The sequence below is a fragment of the Chelonoidis abingdonii genome, chromosome 1, assembly GCF_003597395.2.
Source record: "Chelonoidis abingdonii isolate Lonesome George chromosome 1, CheloAbing_2.0, whole genome shotgun sequence".
In the NCBI taxonomy this organism is placed as follows: domain Eukaryota; kingdom Metazoa; phylum Chordata; order Testudines; family Testudinidae; genus Chelonoidis; species Chelonoidis abingdonii.
The window spans coordinates 129259384-129285263 of record NC_133769.1 but is presented as its reverse complement, the minus strand read 5'-3'; the positions used below and the strand labels follow the sequence as shown (position 1 = coordinate 129285263).

At 42.6% G+C, this 25880-nt stretch overlaps 1 protein-coding gene across 12 annotated transcripts in view; it reads left to right on the top strand.

Moving 5' to 3' along the window:
* Positions 1 to 6013, top strand: part of INTS13 (integrator complex subunit 13) — a 38481-nt gene extending 32468 nt beyond the window's left edge. For all 12 annotated transcript variants that reach the window (XM_032767287.2, XM_032767288.2, XM_075070108.1 and 9 more), the window contains 3 exons: positions 1390 to 1529; positions 3690 to 3825; positions 4706 to 6013. In XM_032767287.2, the coding sequence (XP_032623178.1) occupies positions 1390 to 1529; positions 3690 to 3825; positions 4706 to 4745 (316 nt within the window). In that variant the 3' untranslated portion in view covers positions 4746 to 6013. The remainder of the gene's footprint in view (positions 1 to 1389; positions 1530 to 3689; positions 3826 to 4705) is intronic.
* The last annotated feature ends 19867 nt before the right edge of the window (positions 6014 to 25880 follow it).

Here is a 25880-nt window from a genome sequence, read left to right as displayed (position 1 = left end):
CTGAAAATAAAAGCTGCTTACCGGGAACCTGGTCTTCTGTTTGTCCTCCACCAAGTACTGGCTGCTGTGACTGGCTACCTTCCTCCTGGCTTGAGAAGAGCTCCTGGCTGCATGCCTCCAGGGATTCCAGGGTGTCTCCCCCTGCCCCAGCACCTTCACTCCCGTTTTCCTCCTCCTCCTCCCCCCGCTTTGAAGTATCCGTGGTGGTGCTTACAATGGAGGTGGGGTCACCCTCAAGTATCGTGTCCAGCTTTTTGTAGAAATGGCAGGTCGTGGGGTCAGCGCCGGAGCGGCGGTTTGCCTCATGGGCTTTGTGGTAGGCATTCCGCAGCTCCTTCACTTTAGTTCTGCACTGCAGTGTGCCCCGGTCATAGCCCCTTTCCATCATGGCCCTTGATATCTGCCCAAAGGTATCATAATTCCTACGGCTGGAGCGCAGCTGGGACTGGACAGCTTCCTCCTCCCAAACACTGATGAGGTCCAGCAACTTGCCATTGCTCCATGCTGGGGCTCGTTTGGCGCGTGGAGGCATGGTCCTGGAAAGATTCACGGATAGCACTCCATACCTGGCTGAGCAAACAGGAAGGGGATTTTTAAAATTCCTGGGGAATTTAAAGGACGGGTCTGACAGTTGGTCACCTGAGGTCAGGGCAGTAGAGTTTGAACTGATGAGCAGAGTGGCTAGAACAGGCATTGTGGGATACTGCCGAATACTTCTGGAGGCCAATCAGATCGCATTGGACGGCCACACTGGCGCCACAGGGAGCAGCAGCAGCGCAATACTCTTTATTCCTCTCGGGGAGGTGGAGTACAAGCAGCGCAGTAACCGCAGAGGTACAGCGCTGTATGTGCCTTGCCAGTGTGGACGGGGAGAGAGTTATAGCGCTGTTGGTGCTTTATTGCACTCTAACTCTTAAGTGTAGCCAAGCCCTTAGACCTACCTGTGCGTGTGGTCAAGTCCAATACTATGATTTCCTTTCTCTCTTAGTGTGAGACAAAGGTAGGGATGCAGATGGCAGCAAACTGGTTCAGGCTCAAACCCGGAGTCAGCAGTAGATTTGTGTTGTCCGGATGGTTAGCAACAATTGCACTTTTAAATCTCTAGCACAACCAATTATCACAATAATGAGTGCAATATAAATATTGGTAACTAATTGAAATGAGATTGAGTTTCAGGTCATTCCCACTTCCTTTTGGATTGCATCCAAGAAAATACTTAACCAGTGGCTTTTCTGGTTATTTTCATCGATCTCGTGACTCTCAACAAAAAGCAATTGTTTATACTAGGACAGATGTTATATGAATAAACTTGAAGAGCACTGAAAACGAGAAGTGTGTTGTTGATGCTCTCTGCTGTCTCACCTTTTTTTTTTCCCTTCCCCACTTAAGATTAAAAGGTGTACTGGATCGTGAAAAAGAGGAACTGGCAGAAGCTGAAGTTATAAAAGATTCTCCTGATTCTCCCGAACCACTCAACAAAAAGCCTCTTATTACAATAGATGAAATACCTCCAGTGGAAAAAACAAAAGGTAAATCAAAATGATTGCAACAGATTTTGAAAAATAGTAAGTCAGGTGAAATTGGTGTGAATTGCAAGATCTCATATATGGTTGTCACAGCCGTTCATATTTGCTTGAATAAGATAAAGGTGCATCTCTTGAATATCCTGTGTGCAGATTTAATCGTTCAGTGCTAATGAGAGTCATGGCTAAGTCTTTTATACACAAAGTGGGTGGTGAGAGAGGGTCAAACAGAATCTTACTATGAGTTGAACAGTTTTGGTCCAGGTGGAGGAATGAAAAACGAGCTGTGAGGTTGAAGGTTCAGGGGACTGACACAAAGCCTCTATGTTCCTGATCTGAGTTCCATCTGATTGATTGATTGTTCATCAAGGGCCAGGCTGTGATAGTTTTAAATGTGTTTAGTACCTTACATTGTATGTGGTCCCACTGATTTTGGTGGAATTACATTTGGAGTAGTAGCTTCTCAATGTGCACAAAAATCTCAGTCTCATCCTAATCTAGGTAGTAAATTTATTGGGTTCAAAATTCATTTCCTTGTATAGAGATGTCACTAATGTAGAATAAAAAGTCTTGAGGATAACACAGAGGAGAGCGGAAGAGTTACTAGAAAATATAAAATGTATTTACTTGGTGAGGGTTCTATTCTATAAAGACACACTACTCCAAAATAAAGTGCTAAATAAGGCATAGAGGTGGAATACAATGCACTGTACACCTATATTGGAAAGAAGGCCACAAAAGCCAAGTTAAGACAGAATGAACAAGCCTTAGCAGGGGACATAAAATTGTTTTATCCTAGAGTGAGGTGTTAACTGCAGAAGAGTTGAGTGTTGGAGAGATTTGGAAAGTTAGTTTTAGTGAATTCTGAGAGATGTCTTCTGATTTTTGTGTGTGTATAATCTATTGATCAGTGGTTTTCAACGTATGGTCTGGGGGTCCACGGGTTATGTCTAAAGGGTCCGCAAAAGGTGACTATGAAAATAAAGTTTCAGATCCCAGAAAAGGCATCCTGTTTTTCTGATCAATCAAAAGTATTTGAATACCCCCACCTACAGGTCAAACCCAGAAGTATTGTCATTACCATAGATGCCCATAGTTCAGTGCCCTGTCTCATTTTGCATCAAATGCCTTGCTGAGCATGTACAACATTTATAAAATATCAGTTTTCAGGCCAAGACTTCTATGGTGGCGGTTTGCAAACCGCTGGTTGAATTTCCAAACGGGTCCACACTTCCATTTGCAATTTTTAGGGGTCCACAAATGGAAAAAAGGTTGAAAATCACTGTGTTAGTTAATTGACATGCTATGTAAAATAGAATATTGTGGTGTGGTCTGAAGGTTCTAGAGAGAGCTGCAGTATGCAGACCTGGAGCTAGAGTACTCCCTGGAGCAGTCTGCAAAAGGTAGAGTGAGATGGGGTAGTTCGCATACTGAGGTTCGCCTCAGCCAATATAACAAATGCTGATGGAAAGCTCAGAGCGCTCTGTTGCTGCCCACTGTCCTTGTCAGTTCTGGGTGGGGATTTTTTTGGGGCTAGTGGGGCACCATTCTTGCTGGCTGAACAGCTGTATTTCAGAGCTGTCAGCAGTGGCTGGTGCTGAAAGGAAAGTGACCACTTGACACTCTGTCAATCAGCTGGAGAGACCAGGCTGGGATATCAAGGGGAGGAACTGCCTCCTTTGATGGCCCCACTACCATATATTGCAGTAGAGTAGCCAGTGCTTCAATTCTGCCTTTGGGACAAGGTTTGATTGATGCAGAGCAATTCCTTGTCTGCTACGGGTTGTGAACAGGATGGGGTTTGCCTCCTTTGGATCCATTTACTGCTCTGCATAGGCATAAAGCCTGGCCCAGCTTCATGTCCACAGAATAGTAGAATCCATTTTGGTCAAATGTACTGAAACCATAAAATAAACCATATGGAACTAACATAATGTGGGAAAAGGTAACCTCAGAACCTTATACCACTAAACCTCCCACCTGTTTGCAGCTGTCATGTTCATCTAACCTACAGTGTAAGTTTCTTGCGATAGGGACCATGTCTTACATTGGTCTTTAATGTGCTGTGCTGGTACTGTATAATTTGTTCTGTAAACTTATATTGAATTAATATTTGAGAATTCATTAATCAAATCACCTTGATTCTATTTTCAAATCTAATCCTAGGGCCAATGTCCTTGCTGTCTTTGTGGAGCAATAGGATTAATACAGCCAATTCCAGAAAACACCAAGAATTTATTGGTCGTCTGAACTCTGTCAACAATAAAGCTGAGCTGTATCAACATCTTAAAGAGGAAAACGGGTTAGTATTGCTGAATACATAATATATTCTATATACAAAAATAAATTAGTCATAGTAGTAATCTGTTAAAAGGATTCCTTACCTCTTGCATAATTTAAAATTAAAAAAAACATTTTTTACGGGAAAGAAATTCAGTGATCTCAGTTTTCATCCATTTGCCCCTACTTCATTGCACCCCTCCCCCTAACTGAGCAGGGCTGAATGCCACCCTGTTCTCTTGGATTGTTTCTTACACAATCCTTCTTATGCTTGTAGGGGGCCAAATAGGAAACGAGATTAAGACGCAAACTCCCCAAAACAGCATTTCCATAAAAGTAGCTAAATCAAACATGGCAAAGATAAAACCATTGCATCTTGTACAACGCATTAAAGGAATAATAACATATCTTGCATCCCCATAAATCCAGCAGCCATCAAGTAATTGTTAGAATGGGAGTGGCCAACAAATTAAGCAAAAGGGTAAAAACAGGGAAAAATGTTAAATACTATTAAGGATTTGATAGAAACTGTTTCAGCTCTAGAGATTCAGAGGAGCAGACCCTCCACAGTCAGACACAAGGCTGTGTTTTGTCTTGCCTTTGTTAACCACTGCTGGAGTCAATAATATAATGTCAGTCTTATCTGTGATTTTATATATGGAACTTATTGCTCATTTACCCTAGTTGTAAATGGAAAGTTCCTTGAAAGCAAACTTTCCTCTGGTTTAATGATTACAGCATAATGAGGTCTCTTAAAAAATAGGGTTAGGGTACCAGAAAAGTATAAAGAAATGTTTATATAAAACCACAGATTTGCCTTTTATTTTTAATCATTTGAGTGCATGACAAGTAAACGATATGCTCTAACTGACCAATTGTCTGGACCTATTTTTGTATTTCAGAATGGAAACAACAGAAAATGGAAAAGCCAGCCGGCAATGAATGTTGGTTTTTAAGAACTGTGCTTGGCCATATTTCATGAATATTTTATGCTGGATTTGATATTGGTACCATTTCAGTCAGATTGTATAGATCTGTTGCTTTGATTGGTTTTACATTTTTCTGATTTTATCCTTTTTCTATTAAATGTAAAATTTGCATTACATTCAGTGAATTGTGTGCAAATTGGATTTGTCTTGAAGTATCTTATAATCATATTTTAGGATGAAAGGATGTTTCTCCTACACACACAAGCAAACCGGTGAAATGATACAATCTGATTTTTAGGTCTGTTGTTTAATATTGGAAAGCACAATATTCAAGCATTTTAAAAAAATGTATTTGAGCTTTTTTCTGTTGTATTGATAACATTTTTAGATCTGTGTGAAACTCCTCAAGAGGCCATGCTCTAGGAGAAGAGAAATATAATAATACCTACTAAGTACAGACTCTTAATCTGGAGTTCCTCGTTGAGAGTGTGCAGTTCCAGATCAACAGTTGGGCAGTAGGGTGAGAAATGGTTTAAAACCTTCACTAGAGTATAAATGATTGGGGTAAGGGTTTGAACTTTTTAAACAAGATGAATTATTAATTTCGTCAAGAGAATTATTCAGTTTGAAAGCAAGGCTTTTCTAGTAGCTATTTATGCCAGAATTAATAAAACAAAAATCCTTGCCTTTAACTGGTAACTGTCTGCTACCTTCAACTTGCCATCCACAGGAATGTACAGAAAGAGGCTACTGGATATAAAATAAAACCCAGTTCAGAGAGCAGGGCCCAATCAATTATTCTTTCTGCGGTCATGCAGCAGAGTTACTCCAACCTTTGCTGAATTAACTTCCTTTTGCTTGATGGCAGCCAGTAGAAACAACTGACTTGGGTATACTACAGTGCAAGATGTGGTACCATGCTCTTACTTTAGGAAGAAAGGTAGCTGGCACATAGGCTTTTCTTCTAAATAAGTTAGTATGTCACATAGCCAAGTTTCACAACTGAGAAAAGTATGAAAGCCACAGATGATGATGGCTGGATCAGAACACAAATATCATGTGAGTACTCCTTACTTACATTCATAACTGCTGACCATTTACCGGGATAGAAATAAAATACAGAGCTTCAAGGTGATTACATAGCAAGTATAATGTAACGTAATTACAAAGTAAATACATGGTTTATTTCTTTCTTGATATATGATGATTACTTTTAGAGTCACCTGGTGTAATTATTTAAGTAATCCATAGTATCAGTTAATAAAGAGTACTTGCATGATATTTTGTCTGTCATATTTTACATTTATATGGCGATTGCTGAGGTTCTCAAAGCTTGGTGTCACACTGCTGAAATCCAGTGACCTCTGGGATGGGAAGGCAACCATTTCACAGCACTTCATAACAGCTGGGGGAGGGAAAACTTTGACCAAAGATGCTAGAGCAAATCTCTGCATTTATAAAAGGGCTTACAGATATTGAAAGTCCTCTCAGAGCAGACAGGACTGATATTTTTTTTTTCTTTTTTTTTTTTAATAAGGACTCATCCGAAAGATCTCTGCAAAGACTCCCTACTCTTGAGTGTTATAGAATCTTTAATGGCCACAAATACTCAAGTCCTTTGCTTCCACCTCTTATCTGAAAGCCAGCATGTCCTGCAGCACAGGGACACCTACCACCATATTGAGGCATTGATTCAGTGCTGATGCAGAAAGAAAAGTGCCACCTAGAGCCTTGCAATCTGACAAGACCTGATTACAAGTATCAGGTTCAGATGTGAAGACAACCTGACTCTCTGACTTGGGTTGGGTTCTCTGATCATCTCCTGCTGCCCCTAGGGTTGGCAGCTCAGTGGCAGCTGCATGCCCTGCTCGCACTGACGGGTGCCACCTTGCTGCTCTCAGTGCTGTGCAGAGTGAGTGTCCCAACAAGTCACAGCACCTCTCACTCCACAGTGCACACACAAAAGTAAGGCAGGAGCAGGGCACATGGGCCACCACGTTGCCAACCCCATAGGCAGGAGACAATTGGAGACAGATTGCAGCCACAAGATGTGGGGAGCGGGAAGCTTCCACCAGGCCAAATCTAAAGGATGAAGCCACAACGTTAACACAAGCTTGGGGGAAGTATTAGTCATGTCTGAAAGCAGCTTGACATGAGTTTGGGTCAGCTGTGGGTTAGTTGGGTTCAAGATGGGCTTTAAAATTAGGCCAGCCTCATTTCTTGCAGTACCTAAGATTTTATGGCAGTTTGTCAACTTAAAATTTACTTGGCCTGAAACCACTATCTGATGTGAACTTCCTCCTGTCTATACTGAAGAAGATTTTAAGTCTGGAAGCTGAGCATTTAAATGTCAATATTCAGCATTAGTTGCTGTTATTTGTAAAGAAACGTCAAGCAGAAGTGCTTATCCTTTGTATCTGGGCATTCTCTACCTGTCCCATCCTAATGTTCCATTAATATTAGGCTGCACACTTAAAATATATGACTATTTAATCACAGGAAGAGAAATCCTGCATGTTCTATTAAAAGCAAACATACTTCATAAACAACCCAAATAAATAGCTACACATGATTCAATACAAATATTTTGCTCTTCTGAAGTACCTGCCATACAAGATCTCAAAGCACTTTACAAACAAATGGGCCCCAGTTCTCCAAGATACTTTAGCATGTGCCTAATGTTAAGGACATGAGCAATCCTATTGAATTAATTAAGGTATTGATATACTTCCAAGTAAGACATGCTTACATTTCCTGCTGAATTGGGGCCATACTTTCATTTCAAGCTTCACAACAATCCTGTGAGGTAAGTGAGCTTGTTACGTGTATTATATTCTATATTAATTATCTTTGTTCTGCCCTTTTGATGCTTACCCAACCCCACCCTTCCCCTGCAATAGCACCTTTGAAGCCTCATACCTCCTATCTGGAGAGGTTTTAATAAACTTGTATGAGATAGTCTTTTAGGTCAAGATATTCAAACGTGGGCTCCAAAATAAATAGCTAGATTTCCTAGAGCTGAGCCCTCAGCAGAGATGGCATTCTGGGCTTTTAACAGAAATTAAAGGTTTGGGTGACTTTCTGTTCAAACTTTTACCACATTTTAACCCGTTTTAACCTTTTAATGGCGGTTCAATAAAAAAATAATATTGTTGGTTTAGGTACAATGTTATATTTAAGTGCCGACAGCATGGTTGATGCTGCATAAGAAACACATGAAGACAGTTCCCTCACCCATGATTATAATTTACAAATAGATACATCTATTATAGTAGCACTCACAGGCCCCCATCAGGATTGTGGCCCTGTTGTGTCAGATGCAGTGCAATTGCGTAGGCACTTAGTCCTTGCCCTGAAGCTCTTAACAATCCAATTTGAAACAAGACTCCCATGTGAGTGTACTGAACAAAAGGAGGAAAGAGGGAGAGGGATGATAACAAGATCCTGTGGCTGTGCAGGCTTGATCCTGCTCCATAGAAATCAATGGCAAAACTCCTATTCACTCCAGTGGTACGAGTTCAGGTACAGGTTGACTGTTCAAAATCATTTGACGTTCCCAAATGTTGTTCAGCCTACCAATCAGAGGACCAGGTCCTCAGCTGGTGCAAACTGGCATACCTCCATTAATTTCAATGGAACTATTCTGATTTACATCAACTGGAGACCTGGTAACCAATTGGTTGGTTTCTTGTAGGTATTTCAGCAGTTGTCCTAAGGAAGAAGCTTGTGGATAAATGCAACACTATAATCCTGAAGCAGTGCCATCAATTCATACAGAAGAGCATCCTTGATTCTAAACCAGACTATTGCGGCCACATTCACAATGATTCAGCTGCTGTTACAAAAAAAAACCCATAGCTCATTGGTTAGGTATAGGATGATACTGTCAACAATTTCAGTGCTGCTTGTCCACACCAGCAACCATGGTGCAGTTCTAATAGTCTTCAATATAAATTAATGATACATTATTGTTAGCTCTGGAAGTACATTTTCCATAATGAACCTGGTACGTGCAGTCGGAATGTATAGGCTGATGAAGAAAGGGGGATATTTATAGGTAGTGCCAATTGAAAAAAGCCAGTTTTACCCTCAGCTATAAAAGCAAGTTTTGTTACTTGTATATTAATCCATGTTTTATAGATCTGTCGAGATTGTTCTTTTTATTAGCTATTTCATTGTGTTGTAAGTGCAAAATATCATTACTTTTACAAGAGCACAGCATTGGCAGAGAACAAATAGCTACCCTAAGAAGATTTACTTTGTAGCTGTTGGTAAATGTAAAGGATAGATATATATTTTTCATAGTTACAATTCCAGTGGGTCTCATGGCCCTTTTCCATCAAAATCTTTACTACTCTTTTACCATGGTGCAACCTCACAGCAGAGTGCATTTCATGAATGCGTCCTTTCCCAGAGTGCTCTATAATGTGATCCTATGGCATTTCAAAAAGCATAAAATGGAAGGAGATGCTAATCTGAGGGAGAATTTCTACAAGTCTATAGAGGTATATGTGAATTAGTGAACAATTTAAATATCTTGTGTGTTAGGTTATAACACTGTGTGGTGAACTTTCAGTTTGTTGGATATACACCTTACATATAAATTCTTTTAATTATGGCTTCTTTTAATATGTTGTGGCACTAGAACCAAGATCTTGAGCTGGTCTGGTCTACAGTGGAGAGTGTGAGCCTATGCAGTTTTCACTGGCATAATTCCCTGTGATCTTCCTTTAAAAACACTGCTTTGCTTTTATAGTTAAGCAGTCTGCATTGCTCTAGTTTACGAAATGAAATGTGTGTGAGTTTTTGTATTTTATTAAATACCTTTTTTAAATACAGGTTTGAAAAGATTGGGATACAAACACTTAAATATCCAGAGTCTCCAAGAGATTCTCTTGCTTCACCCAAGTCTGAGATGAGTAAGTAACAGGTAAAATTTTCAAAAGCACCTAAGTCCCATTTTCAAAAATAACAGGCATTGAGGAGCCTTTGTTCTATTGATTTTAAGTCAAACTTAGGCTCTAGGGCCTGGATTCTCAAAGGTATTTAGGCTCCAGGAGCCGAAGTATATTTGAGGATGTAGGCTAATGTCACTTATGTGCTTTTGAAAAACTTGCCCAGTATCTATAAAAATGTATGATTATGAGCTAATGGTTAGACAAAGAGACTTGGGTTCTTTTCGTAACTGCCATCACCAACTTGCTGTGTGACTCTGGGGAAGTTATTTAAGCACTCTGTAAAATAGGCTGATGTTTCCACTCCAGTTTTTCAGATTGTTCTGAGGCTTGACTTCTAAAATATATTCCGATCCTCAGATAAAAGGTGTGAATGTGAAGTATTTGTTGTTAATCAAGAGGGAGAAATCTTTCATAGAGTTGTAGAAATGCTATTCTGACCTGAAGGTCATTTAAATCAAGATACATATTTCTCAATGTTGTAATTGTAGGGGTCCTGACCCAAAAAGGGGGTTGAGGGTGGGGTCACAAGGCTATTGTAGTAGGGGGCGCTGCAGTACTACCACCCTTCTGCGTTACTGCTGGCGGCAGCACTGCCTTCAGCTTTGGGCACCTAGAGAGCAGTGGCTGCTGGCTGGGAGCCCAACTCTGAAGGCAGCACCGCCGCCAGCTGCAGCACAGAAGTAAGGGTGGCGATAGCATACTTCTGCGCTGCTGCCTGCAGAGTTGGGCCCTCAATCAGCCTCCACCACTCTCCAGCCACCTAGCTCTGAAGGCAGCAGCACAGAAGTAAGGGTGGTATTGTCATCCTTGCTTCTGCACTGCTGCTGGTGGGATGCTCCCTTCAGAGCTGGATGCCCAGCCAACGGCCACCACACTCCTTCTGCCTAGCTCTGAAGGCAGCGCAGAAGTGAGAGTGGCAGTGTCACGACACCCCCCCTAAAATAACCTTGTGACCCCCCCCCCCCCGCCACAACTTCCTTTTGGGTCAGGACCCCCAATTTGAGAAACACTGGTCTCCCCCTGTGAAATCTGTATACTATAGGGTAAAGGCACACAAAAGACCAGATTTCACAGGGGGAGACTAGATTTCATGGTCCATGACACCTTTTTCATGGCCAGGAATTTGGTAGGGCCCTATATATAGGCACAGTCTGAGCTATGTCAATACTTGCCTCTTGGCAGTCCTTCCATATTAATCTGTTGCTACACAACAAACCACTAAACTTTTGGTTTTGTAACTAAACCTGTTTCTTTTGGCGTCTTGCATTAATTGTTAGTTCCAGAATTCTGTATTGTGATATCACCTTAACTTTTAGGGTTTAACATCTTTTTCAAATTTAAAACCGAATACAAAGTTAAGACGTTTATCATTTGTGCATTTTCTTCCTGAGTAATAGACAAATGTGCCTCTTTGGAGACAGATTCTTAGTATAATGCAGATTTAGGGTAATCTCTCCTGTGACTATTGCCTTGATCACTGCGGCTAGTAATATCTACTTTGTAATGAGGTGGGAGTTGATATTTTGGAGGCTGGAAAGGTGGTAGAGACTGAGGCAGTCTTGAGGCAACAAAAGTTACATTGGGCCTGCAAGGTTGCTGTTGGGAAGAAGGTGGCACAGGTATCCATAAATGTGGTGAGGGTGGAACCTCCTGTTGAAGTACAGGTGCTTTGCGGGGTTTCAGCATGTCCATTTCCAGGTCAACATAGTCAAATAAGAGTCTTCCCTGAAAAGTCGTAGACTGTGATTCAAGAATCTTCTTGTGATATTTACAACAATGGTGGGCAACAATTATCAGAGCCACCATGATGGTTGCACATAAGCTAATTAGCAAGACATTTCTAATCCAGGAATTGCTCTCTTCTTTATATGTAGGGAAGGTACTGTTTAAAGTCCAGGATCCATTAAATGGCTTTGTAGTGGGCAAACAGATTCCTCCATACGAAACATTCTCAACGATGTCAATTTTGTATTCTGGCAACATTGCCTCAGCAAAGTATGGGCTGACATTCCCCTCAGGTAGTCTTAGTTTATTCAGCACTTCCTGGATTTCATCTCTTGAGCACCAGCTCAGTGATCTGTTGCTGCTTGTACACAGAGACCTGTTGTACCATGAGATTACAGTGGACCCAGGTCTGAGGGCAGTCAGTGTGATGCTCTTAAGACTGCTGGAGTTTAAAAATTTAGAAAGTTTGTCAAGGAATAAACCAACCCTTTCTCTCTCTCTCAGGAACGAGTGGTAACTATTTTTCATTCTGATGGTATAAATATGGCATGGAATGCTGGTGGGTCTCAAAAGTTCAATGATGAGAGGTTCCCAAACAGTCAGACCTCCTGAATCTGTGGCAGATAGCACAAACTCCTGAGGTGAATATTGAAAATCAGTACTAAGTGGATAGCCATACATGGCTTGGAGAGACACATTAAACTGAAGCCAGCTTTCTGGCCCTGATGGTGAGCCGTCAACTGGGTTTATTCCAAGGGTCAACTGAGTTGAGTTGCCATCTTCCTGATCATAAAATGTGTCAGCAGGTACTGAAAAATGGAACTTGCATCCAATAGTTGCTGTTATGAATTTAATGGAGTTAACAACTTCAGGGAAAGTGTTTGTTTGACCTACAAAGGATGAAGTAAGCGGGAGGGAAAGTTACAAGAAATAAACAGCCTGGCTGACAGTGAATGATGATAAAGAAACCTTGTAAAACTTATGGCAACTAATTAGTTTCATAGATTTTTATCGGGGGTAAGTATGCCCTGCCCCCTCTCCAGTGCATCCCTTGACCCAGCCTTTCTTGAGCACCACCTAATGACTCTTTCCTATGAAATAGGTAACTTTTACCACATGCAGAATTATGCTTGTACCCATGCTGAAGATAGCTTGAAGTCCTTTCAGTTACTTCCCCTCTTACTAATTGATCAAGAAGCTATAGTGTTGCACTTGGGTTTCTATAATATCCATAACTACCTTCCCCTTAACTAGGAGGGTCACTTAATCTTACATGGCAAGGTATGATTCAACCTCCAAATATCTTCTTAGATGAAGAATGGCTCATGTTCATAAAGCAATATCAATTTCTGAAAGATCTGGGCATCGCATACAGCCTTCATTCAAGTTTCATATTCTGGGACAGATGTACCCAAAATCTAAATCCCAGACTTGAATTACTTTTCATTGCTTTGAGTCTCCTCTAATTGCTTCTTATTGGTTTCAGGTTTGACTTTTTTTTTGTCTACATTCTTTGTTTCCTTTATGCTAATGACAGTAGTTCCTCAGACCATTTCAACAGGAAAAGAGCTATTTCACTTTTTTAATCTGCATTACATTGGGTGGCTATACAGGTTTTAAAATGACTGGCTGACAACCACCTTGCAGGGCCTTTTGAACTTCCCTTCTGGGATATATGTCCTTGGTTGTTCTCTTTTGGTCATCAACATAGGGGCCACCAACAACTGGAGGCTTTAACTGAGGAAAGGACTCACTTCATTTTTGGGTTGATTTGACTGATGCTATAACTTTGGTCTGTAATGACACTGAAATTTTGTCGGTAGTATACTTCAGCAAGAATTTTGCATGTGTGTTTTGCCATGTATTTGCATGTAATTTTAAAACCACATCTCTCTCTCCCTCCCTCTCTGTATATATCATATATAATATAAAATAATTATGTAGTATATAAATTACTGTTACTTTCTAGTCAATATTACTACCTGGCTACTACAGTAAAATGTGTTTTTGTATGAAAGGTTTCATAGAGTATAGCCACAGCATGCTTTGCAGTGAAACCTGCATAAGGGATCATCACCAATATGAAGTTCCATTTCTGCAACCATTTTACTCCCATGGTTTCCAGTGCAATTTTGTTTGACCTTTAAGACATTGCCTCTACTAAGCAACCAATTTTGGCTGTTCTCACATGTGGCTGCTTAAGATGAGATTCATTTAAATACAATTGTGTGACTTCAGTATTGCATGCAAGTAGAAGCTATAGTTATAGTGGTGTACCTAGGGCATGTTTTAGGTGGGATTCTTGTGCATTTATCAGTGCCAGGGTTAGGCATGAAAAAAATCAGTGAATTATGAGCACAAAGGCTATGAGGTGCTTCCAAATGGTGGGTACAAATGGGAGAAGGGAAGAGGAGGTGGAAAACAGTGTAACACTCCAAGAGGGCAGGGAAAGAAAGGGAGATAATATTCCCTTTTTTTCAGCAGTGCAAGTAGGGCACTATGGTTCGGTAAGCAGTACCAGCAAGATATTTATAGCTGGTACGGTGTACCGGAAAGAGGAGCAGCAGAACATGGAGCTGCTGGGCGGCCCCACACCTGCCTGCAGCTCCTCCGGTGCAGCTGTACCTCTCCCAGCCCTTCCTCACAGGGTCTCCTTCATCTGTACAGCAGCTGCACTGGAGGACAGGGCTGGGGGTAGTACAGCTGCGCCGGAGGAGCTGCAGGAGTGGGGCTGCCCAGTGGCCCCATGTTCTGCTCCTTTCCCTACTGCGCTTCCTGGGAGAGCCCTATGGGGGCGGGGCTGGAGGTGGTACAGCCACCAGAGGAGCTACTGGCATTCTACTCCTTTCCCTGCTGCAGTTCCCGGGAGAGCCCTGAACTACAGGGCCACCAGGTGGTCCCATGCAGGCAGCTCCTCTAGCATGGCTGCTGTATGGCCCCAACCCCACCTCCAGCCTTGTCCTCCAGCAGGACTGCTGTACAGATGGAGGAGACCCTGTGTGGAGAGAATCAGAGATTACATGAGAGGGGCAAGAGATTTTAAATTCCATGGTGGAGCATGAAGAAGTAGGAAGGAGACATCTGAATTCTGGAAAGTGCAGGGAGGCAGAGAGATCTTCAAGACTAGAAAAATATGTTCCAACTTCTGACTATGGCTGACATTAGAAGGGAGGAGCCACTGTGCATATGGGAGAGACTGAAGTTTTTGTTATGCTTTTGCTTTCCAAAATAATTGTGTATATTACCTGGAGTTATGTCCTGAGGCACCTGTGACACAGAAAACAGAGGACAAACCCATGAAACATGTGTAGATTGCAGTGATTCATATGTGAGGAATGGCAAGCTGCTTGTATCTTGGTAGACCAATGAAGATGACATCTGTACCAGCTCTGTGAACATGAAATGATTAATATTTATTATTGTATTAGATGAGATATTCTGACTTCTTAAAAAAAACAAACCCCACATTTGTTTTAATACGTTCCAGTGTTAGCAACACTGAGAAGACTTTTTTTAACCATGTGATTTCCAAAAAAAAAAAAAGTCAGAAGAATGGAATGTGAATTTCCCCATTTCTGAGTGGCAGCTACCTGATTCTGCCATTGATTCATTGTGTGGTCTTGGTCAAGTTACTTAACTTCTTCATCTTGATTTCCCATCCTTAAATGGGGGTGATGCCAGGTGGCAACAGTGGTGTTAAGAATCAAATAATTAGTTGAATATGTAAAGTCTATAGATGTGAGGCATTAATTTATTTTATTATGCAGTAAGTTGATATTAAAAGTCGCTTTGGTCTCAAGTTGAAAATATGTATAGCCAAGTGTTCAGTAGAAAGAGTGTAATCGGAGATTTTCTTGACTCTGGAGCACATGCCCTCCCCGCCCCTTCCTGTAGACACTACTGACTGAACCAGTCACCAGGATGACTGCTATCATTGGATTAGAAAGATGCTTTTGAAAAGCACCGAATGGCATGTCCTTTCAAACATATTGGCAGGAAAATCTCCCTAGGGTTGTGTTGCTCCCCTGTGGCCTTTGATAAATGACTGAACACTGACAGCCTCAATAGTTAGAGCTACCAATTTTCATTCCTAGTGCATCAAAATAGGAACTGAGCTTTACAAAAACCCTTTCATGAAGGGCAGTTCCTGGATGGTACATTGAAAATGGCCAGACTGGCATAGGCCCTGTGATAGACCCAGGCCAGTTGGTAACAGCAGAGTAGTAGAAGAGAGAGATACTGGCCACTGGATAAGCAGTCTTCTGTTTCCTGAGTGACCAGAGCAGGGGCTGCTCCAGGCTAATGAGAACACCTGACTCCAATTAACGTGCTAAGAGTCAGGTGAGGCTGTTAAGCACCTGACTCTAATTAAGGCCCCTCTGATGCTATAAAAGGGCTCACTCTAGTCAGGCTAGAGGGAGCCAGAGGAGAGGAAGTGCGTGTGAGGAACTGGGAGCAAGAGGTGTGCAAGAAGCTGAGAGTGAGTAGGCATACTGCTGGAGGACTGAAAAGTACAAGTGTTATCAGACATCAGGAGGAAGGTCCCGTGGTGAGGAAAAAAGTGTTGGGAGGAGGCAATGGGGAAGTAGCCCAGGGAGTTGTAGCTGTCACGCAACTGTACCAGGAGGCACTCTACACAGCTGCAGTCCACAGGTCCCTGGGCTGGAACCCGGAGTAGAGGGTGGGCTGGGGTTCCCCCCAAACCTCCCAACTCCTGATCAGACACAGGAGAAATTGACCTGGACTGTGACTTCTACCAGAGGGGAAGGCTGTTTCCCGACCCACAGGGTGAATCAGTGAGGCAAGCAAATCTGCCAATAAGTGCAGGATCCACCAATGTAGAAGAGGAACTTTGTCACAGCACCCAATTCATTCCAAAATCTATAAATATTTTGACAACCAAAATGCTTCACTTAATTTTTCTAGTATTTAAGATCTGCCACAATTACCACTTCTAGTGTTTTTTACAGGCAAATTATTATCCACAAAGGAAGCTGCATGAGCAGTGGCAGTGCAAGCTTCTTCAAATGGTCTCAGAAATGTACCACCTCAAGATCCAGGGTATAGTAGAGTCTCTGAGTCCATTCCGTTGCTATCCTCTCTCCTCAGGTTGCTACAGTTAGGTGTTTTGATGGTGAATGTGGGCTCATGTCCGCTAGAATCAGGAAAGAATCCACCAACCCCCTTCACATTAGTCGGCATTTCCCTAAATACCATGAATGACAAGACATAAACCTTAAACGTACCTTGTGCATTGTTGTACAGATGAGAAGTAGCATTAAATATAGTTCTCACAGATATTTCTGCAGTGTAGGATGGGATGTTTGACATTTTAGTCAACTCCGAGGTAAACACTGTGACGTTTGGCAAAATCATTCTAGTTCCAAGAGATTTGTCTGAATTTAAATCCTTTGTGTCACTAGGTAAAGCACTTGGAAAATGATTTTGTGTTCTGATCTTGCTGCTGTCATAAGAAGTAAATATCTTTGTTGGTCTGGACAGCTCAGAGCTGTCAAAGCCAGCAAAATCTGTAGGCAGAGTAAGCAATGGAGCATTATCAGGATAGGACTGTGCTGTCAGACTCGTTTCATGAGAAAGTCCAGCATCACTGGGGAAAGTGCAACTTAAAATAGAAGAATCCAATATTGAGGTAACATAGCTTAATTTAGATTCTCTATCCCAAATCAATGTGTCCATGTGGATTATAGAAGGAACTGAGGTTTCTTCTTCAGTAAATGGAAGTCTGTCTGTCTGTGGGATAGTCATAAAAGAATTAGACATGTATTCATAGCCATTAAATAGCTCTTGACTCAGATGGCTACCACCTGACAAAAGTAGAAACATGTCAGTAGTGGGAGGTGTAAAACCAAATAACGTAGTCAGTTGTACTGCAGTCGATATGGATGTTGAAAGCAGCTTTTCAGGAGAGATGATTGCATTAGATGGTATTCCAAATTCAGGAAAATGGGGATAACCAAAGATGCCATCTTCCTGACGGCTATAAACCGATGTCATTAATATTTCTTCTGGAAAATGTGTTTGAGGTGCTGTCTTAACAAGAGATACTTCTGGAGAGGTTAGAGGCCATTCATAATGTATCTCTGTCATTAAAGTGTGAATGAGTCTTGAAAACTGGCCTTTACCAGTTGGCTCAGTGATGTCAAAAGAAAGGACTGATAGAAAATGATGCCTTGATGGCTCTGATTTGCCAGACTGCAAGAATGCATCCAACTCTTGCACGTGAGATTGTGGTTGCTCTAAGAGGAGTGGCATACTGGAAACTGTATTCTTCAGCCCCTTAAATTCTCTTGAAAGAGAGGTTTCTGTAATGATCAAAGAAGGTGAAAGTTCAGGAAAAACAAAAGCAGAGAGGTCTTGAAAAATAGTCCTAGACATTGGTCTTTTACTCAGAAAGTTCTGTGATGGGCCCATTTCTAAGACCTCTAAACTCCCTTGGCTTGTTACAAAAAGTGGTGTGAGATCAATGTAACTGGTGACAGTTGTGCTTGCTTTGTGGAAGGAAAACCAAGTCTGAACAGGTGATACCACAGTGTCTGTGTGTAAGTAAACAAGTGAATTTGGTGGCAAAGTAGTAAAGACATCTTCTCCAGTTGGTTTCACCATCATTTCAGTAATTTTCAGTGTAGGTGTTGGTGTAACCATTAACTGTCTGCGTTGTCTTCCTGAACGTTTTCTTTCAAATCCTTCTCTCAATTATTCTCCAGCCTGCAATTTCATATCCTAAGAGCTGAGAGAGATGGTGTGAATCAACATTGTGTCTTAGAACTTGAATTAATTCATAGAGCATTGCAAAAACTCCACATCCAACGGGCCAATAGAGTCCTATGTAATGGCTTTCCATGAAGCTGACATGTCTAATATCTTCAGCCAGTATTGTTAGGTTCCTTCTGCTTCTGTGTATCAAACCCTGATATGGATTTAGTGCCAATGAGGTGGGATCCAGATGGAGATATTCTGCCATGGTGCATACCAGAAAGAGGCGTTGTTGAACATCCAGCGATTCAGCTGCAGCATGGATGATGATCTCAGCAGAGGTGAGAGAGCTGTCCCTTGAGCATCTTTCAGAACTGATACTGCAAGTCCAAAAACGTAGACAGTAAAACTCCTTTTATTTTACCCCCTTTTACGTGAAAAAGCCTAAATTCAAACAACAGGAAATGTCCCCTGACATACATCAGTTACATGGGGAAACTCTACCTCTTAGCCAAGTTCCCTCCTATCTGGATAAATTTCAGGTCCCCATTCCATTCAGGCAGTATTTGTATATAATTACAGTTTATATTTAGCTTCATGATCCCCTATTTTGATCTCACAATGAACAGTTTATCAACCATACATGTCCTCTTCCCTCCCCCGACCCCCAGGTCAGAATAGGTCCTGGGTCTTTTCTGGTCATACAACAGTATGGTACTCATCTAGTCACCGTTTCCTCCCTCCCTCACCCCCCCCATGTATTTGCTGTTCATTTATCTGTAGGGTAAGAAATGAAAATCTGGACAGTATTTCTTCCCTTCCCACCTCTTAGCTCTCCACCCCAGTGTTAATTTTTGAGACACTCCTCACCCTGTATGTTCTTCTTAGACCCCAGCTTCCTTGATGATTACAGCCCCCAATCCAGTGCCCACTAAAGTCAATGGAAAGACTCCTTTAACTTCAGTAGGTACTAAATCTGGCCCTGTGTCTGCCTCCTTCCATTCAACCACACTTCCTCACCCTTTTCTTCAGCTTCGCTTTTCCTTAATAAACAAATCCTGCATCAGGTAGATGGACCCACATTTTTTGGGTCCTTTTGGCCAAATGCATTTGTAAGTTGCTGACATTTAAGGATACTCACATATTGCCCTTGGGCATGTGACTTAAGCCAGTCTTCTTTTCTGGGATCAGAATGCTGTCCTGAACACGAAGGGTGAAATTTACATTGGCTCTTGGTGTCTTCTGAACACATCCATCTTTATGGGCGGCTACATTCAGGTGGTATTCTCCATTCTCCTCATTAACTGGCAGTCCTTGCAGTGTACTTGTGTTAGGATTGAACTCCAACCATTTTGGCAAATCTGCACCATTAGCCAACGTAATCTATTCCATAATAAGACAGAAGACATACTGAGTTCTAGGACCCGCACATGGACATCGCTATTATAGCTGAAAATTATACAACAAAAGCTTTGTGCAGAAAAGACTAAGCTAGTCAACAGAACCAGCTGCAGATGTTCTTAAACATAGCTGTAAGCTATCAATAGGGTTTTATTTAATGGCAATTGCCTTAATAAAAAGATGCAAAACAAAACAAAACACCAAAGTTACAATAAAATGTTAACGTACTACATCATTTATTGCTTATTCATGATCAGTTTAATAGTCAAAGAAACTGGCTAAAGATTCTGTTTTTCTGGCTGGGGAATTCTCCTCCTGTAAGTACAGTAAAAAGGGTAACCAGATTTCTAAAAACCTGCCCTCCTCTTGGCCTATCTCTTGCATACATTCTTGGTGTGAAAGCTTTTCCATTACAAGGACAGTCCATATTTTACTATGCCACCGTTCCATTGGAGGAGAAGTCACGCTTTTCCAGTAGTGTGCTAACAATAAAAAATAAATTTGTCTTTCTGTCTAAAATGTAGATATTGGAGCATTAAATGAGCAGGTCAGGAGACCTCTGGAAAAGCTGACGGTGTTTAAAAAAAATGTTTGAGACTGCAGTCAGCAGCCATATTTGACATTAAAGACTATTTAGTGCCTGAAATGTCTTTTGGGTGTTTCTTTAATATATAATTAATTCAATTGTTATGCTGAAATTGAAGTTAGGTTTTAAAATAATCTTATTAAAAATCCCTCTAACTGTGTATTTAACTCAGTCTTACCTTGTACTGGGTTATCTTTCCCTGAAAGGCAAATGATGGTACTGGGTAGTAAAATACTTTCCCCATAAAGGCTATTGTGTCTGGGATGCCTTGAAGGATCTGGATCTCCTCACATGTGTTGTTTGATTCCTTGGGAACTGCAGCAGGCATGATTCCTGAGAGAGATACCAGTGCAAGAAGCAGCAGTGTTGGTAAAACTTGCCTCTCCAGGGGCAGATGGGACCCAGAGACAAGAAGCTTGTCATCAGTACCAGTGTGTATCCTCAAGGCATCCATTCTCACATTGTATGTATGTGCCTCTGAGGTAACTAGAGGCTTCTGCTTCACTGCATTTCAGAGCTGTAGGAGGGAAGAAAAAAAATACATTTACAGTTAGTCGTCGCTGCTTGTGGAGAAGCAGAGAGATTTAAAGCTTCCTAAGACTTAGATTGTGTTAATTAGAACCCACTTGTTTAATTCTAGATGAGCAATAACTAAAATGATTGATTGGTTTACAGATTTCAAGCCACCTCTAAAAAGCCACAATACTCACTGTTACTGCTCAGCTCAAAAGTCTTTACTGAAAGATACAATAGAGCCACAAACAGCCCTTTATGCTTTTTAACATGGTTTCGTTTAGACACAAGGATGTTCCCATTTCTGCCTCTGTCATGAGAAAAGACCACCTGGTCTCTAGGGGGTGAAATGCTAGACTAGGGCCTCCTGAGGGGGGCCTTCAACATATGGCTTAGAGAAGTGCCTGGGAAACTGCAGTGTAGTAACCTGACCTGGCAGCCTTTTTTTTTTTTTTTTTAATGGTAGGAGGAGGAAAGGCATTATTACAGGATGCGAGGCAGTTCAAGGGTTAACATGTTGGTCCAGTTTCATCTCTGATATCAACCCATTGAGGGTATTGGAGTAGCAGTGGAGATAAATTAGATCCATTATGTTTTGAGGTACCTTTTTTCACTGGGGATAAAACTATTACAAGTAACGCAGCATAAAATAGTTCCTGCTGATGCAGATTACCCGGCTAAGGTGGAACTGTCAGTGGGTGTAAAAGATGTGTTCTACTTGTCCAGAGAGAGTTACAGTATGTTTGGTCTGTACTGGTGCCCAAGAAAAGCATATTAAAAAAACGAGTACAGGCACCATTCTTAAATGGTGTTTACAATGGTCTGTTATTGCCATTTTCTCCCCAGTGTAGATGAGATCTTTAGAATACTGTTTGTAAACCGGTCAGGCTGGGGCTCGTCCCCCTCAGGCGCGGCGGGGAGCCAGGGCGCCTCCTTACACGCAGCAGTCCGCGTCTATGCCTGGCCCTTGGGCAGGGCGGGCAGCAAATAGTGCAGGCTCAGCTCAGGGGCTGAGCAAACACAACACAGTACAAGCAGTGAGTCTATACAGAAGGCCTCTTCAGGCCACAGAGAGGGGGAATCTGCCACCCTTGGATGGGTGGCAGGGGGAACGCAGGCCCTCCCACTCCACTGCGCCCCAGCCCGGGGCCCTAGCAGCGACAAGGGTTCGCTGCAGTCAGTGGGGAATCCAGGCTGCAACACACTGACATGGGTTTACAGTCCCCAGGAGCCAGACTGGGGTCGGCTACCCCCGGGCTACTTCCAATTCCCCCCTCTCCCTGTACCTGGCCTCCGCTGGCGTAGTTTGGGGGGTCCCAGACCGTGGGTTCCTCTGGATGCTGGGAGGCAGGACACTCCAACGGCTCCTCCGGATACCGGGCACGAGGCAGGTCTGGCCAGCGCTCCTCCGGGTAGCGAGCGCAGGGCAGGGCAGGCCAGGGGTCCTCCAGGTACCGGGCCTGAGGCAGGTCCGGCCAGCGCTCCTCCGGGTAGCGAGCGCAGGGCAGGGCAGGCCGGGGGTCCTCCAGGTACCGGGCCCGAGGCAGGTCCCGCCAGCGCTCCTCCGAATACCGGGCACGGGGCAGGTTGGGCCCAGCGGGAGCTTGGGCCTCAGCGGCTGTCCTCTTCAGCAGCCAGCCCACAACTGAGCTCTGGGGCCAGGCTTTTATACTTCCTGTCCCGCCCCTCGACTTCCAGGGGGTGGAGACAGGTGGCATTGGCTCCGCCCATGGAGGTGCCTGCTCTGGCTTGTCCCCCTCAGGCGCGGCGGGGAGCCAGGGCGCCTCCTTACACTGCTATGGTTGGAAACACTGGTTATGATCCTATCAGGGCTGACTCAGTCTTTCATCCTTTTAATAAGTTAAGTGGTTTATTGTGTGGATTGGATGAAGTCTTACAAACTAAGATCTTGTCCCCTCTGCACAGGCATTCTTGCATCTCTGAAATGCAGCCATGGTGGTCATGGCCACCAAGGGAGTTTTCCTGCAGCCACTACAGACGCCTGGGCAGAGCTGAGGGAGGGGGCAAAGCAGCACCCAGGGGCTCCAGGGAAGAGCATCTGTCCTTCCCTCCCATCTTCAGTCATGGAACTCAAAGGGTGGGCTTCAGTCCCCCTTCCCTGGCTCAGCCAGAGGTTCCGGTGGTGGGCTTCAGCCTCTCCCTTCACCCCCTCCCCTCCACTAAGCCGCAGGGCTAAGGGAGTGGGCTTAATCCACCTGCAGCCTTAGGCTCTGGTGACAGGATCCGTGCTTCAGCCCCCCACTGCAGGGCTTTGGGCTTCCACCCCCCAGGGTGGCAAGGCTTCAGCACCCCACAGCTCCAGCACTCTAAGTTCGAGGCTCCAGGCTTCAGCCTCTTCCCTGGCTCCAGCTCTGGGCTTCACCCCAGGGCAGCAGGGCTTCAGCAGGGCCAAACTTTCTTGCCAGCATGGTCAAGAGGCAAGGAGTGGGGTGAGCTTGGGGTGCAAGACCATTAAAGGGAACTTCGGGTAATGGGGGGTGGAGGAAGAAGCAGGGTCCAGGGGAAGCAATAGGTAACCTGGAGTGGGGCTGGGGGAGGCAATGAGGGTTAGGGGGGATCGACGGGGGTCAGGGGAGGCAACAGGAACCAGAGGCTATGGGTGGGAGGTCAGGGAAGGCAGTGGGGGCCAGGGGCACGTAAATATAACTGTACGTTATTTTTATTATTGAGTTTCCAAAAAACCCCACCCTACATAAATAAATTACAATGATTTTGGACATGGCTATGCACATATCCATTTGTTTTTTCCTAAAGTTAATTATATCTTAGGAAGATTTGTCAGAGCGGCCACCAGCAAAAGTTGGTGTCTGCACTCTGAGGCCACCAAAAAAAAAATTGTTGAGCGAACCCAACCCAGTGGCATGTTTCATGAGAGCACTGATATGCCCTGCTGTCTTTGGCCAATGTTTTTGGTTTTGCATCGGGCTTTGTATCAATTGCTGGCCTTTTTGCTACCCTCCCCTCTAGAGGTGCCTGTATTTTAGCAGTGGTATTCTCTGAAAAGCTTTGGGATCCTTTGAAAGATCCTATATAAATATAAATTTAATATTCATTTGTAGATAAGACCACAAAATCCTGTGAATGGATATGTATGTTCAGCTGCTGGAACCCACAATGTGTTATATTTGTTATAGGTGACACTCTGTGCAGCAAAGCAATATTTAATTACTCTATTACTTAGCTGTATATGGCTCAGTGGATATGCTTGAGGTTATGTAGAATTACAGGACTCTTTTTGGAATTAAAAGGATCTACGATCAAACTAAATGTTGACTGCAAGGTTTTTTTTTAGTTAAAGCCATGATTGGCTATGACTAAATCTAAAGTTCTGTTCTTTATGATTACGGTTAATTGTTTTGAGAAAGTGAGTTCAGTGTCACAACTTCTGTTTTTGCCAGTCTCAGCAGTATCCTTCAATAATCCCCTTAAAACAATTTACTTAATTAGAAGTGATTTGGTGGAGGGTGGAACTACTAGTTAGACATGAGACTTTTTATTTAAACTAGTTAGTGCTTGTGAAAGCTGCTGGCTTGACAAGTCTGGAAACTGAAACCTTGTTTGTTTATAATTAGATATAGCATAAGGAGGTGTCCCCTAGAGGCTCTGATCCAGCAAAACACTTAAGCACATGCTTACCTTTTAAGCGTGTGAATAGTCCCATAGACTTCAATGGGGCTACTTGCAGGGCAAAAGTTAAGCACGCACATAAGTCTTGCAATTTTATAACGTGTCTTATGATATTGGGTTTGGTTTTTTTCTTAAAGTCCCAGATCCTACAGAGAAGAGATTGCATGAGAATCTCAGATTTCATTAAATAAATAAGCGTACTAGCCCTCCTGATTGGAGAGAACAGCCTGAAAATGTGGGGCAAGCATTTCCTAAAGGACCAGAAAACAGAAGGCAACTAAAAAGACCTGAAAATGTATTTGGCTTAAAAATTAGATTGTTTTAAAGCAACCTCGTGATTCAGGGCAGGGGGCTAATTTATCATTTTTGAATGCTTGGAATTAGAGATTCTTTGAAGGCTTTGCTATGAAAAAGTATTTGGTCCATTGGAATGGCAATCAAAACTGATCTATAGTATCACTAGATTTGTAATATTTTAAAACTTTTTAAATTTTTGTTAAATGCCCAATTTTGTTCAGCATTGTAAGGATACAATAGCTATGACATTGTGTTAGTATGGGTGTGGCTATGCAAATGAGATGATGTTGTCATGTCAGTATAGAAATGACTTTGCAAACATCTCTATTAATCCTGATCATGCCCAGTTAAGAACTAGATATTTCCAGATGGCTCAGCAGACTCAGAATGAACTGGGTCTTGGCTATTGCATAAAAGTGCTGTGCCTCCTTTCTTAGCTGATCTGGCTCCTGAGTGTTTAGTAACCGTTACGTAATAACATACTGGTCATCTGTCCCCTCTCAAATGGTGGGAATTTTGTGAGATGCCCTGTTGTCACAAGTTTCTGCCATTTTGGGCTGAATCCAAACCAAATCCAGAAAAGAGGCCCCTTAGAGTTTTGGACATAAAATCACAGAGCAGAATTCAAATCCAGGGATTCAAATCCAAACCCTGAAATTCAGAGAGGGAGTAATTGAAACTGGTGTTTCCCCTATTTTGGTCCCTCTTTAATCTAATTAGTGACCTGCTAGAGCTGACTGTAGCAAACAATGCTTATTCTCAATTTGCTTTGTGGTTTCAAATGCTACTGATCCATTCAGCAGACAATGGGCAAATGTACAGACACATTTACCCACATGACATGCTACCTCAATACTCCAAAGGCAAATATACCAGTTCCTTTGTATGAAGGTGGTAAGGAAGCTGAAAAGACAATCAAATCTCCGGGAGGCTGCCAGCAGTTCCTGTTGCAGTACAATCACTGAGCTCAGTTAGCTCATACTTCATTTTACACTTAAATTGTAATAGCGGCACATAGGCCCGAATTAGGTCAATGTCATTTGATAAAGCAGAAGACAACTTGTACAAAGTGTCATCAAACGCAAAAGGAAAAAAAAAAACACGTCTGTTTACACTGTCTCCTTCCAAGGCCAGAAGTGACAAAATGTCTCGGGTAAAACTGGCATAACCAGAAGCAAGTTATTTCTGGTCAGTCTGGATAATATCAGAAACCTCATGAAATAGTCCTATTCTCACAAGACATCCTGCCCAATTTTGCAGACTCAGCTGGTTTAGGTATTTTAGATAAGGATGGATAAATGTAATC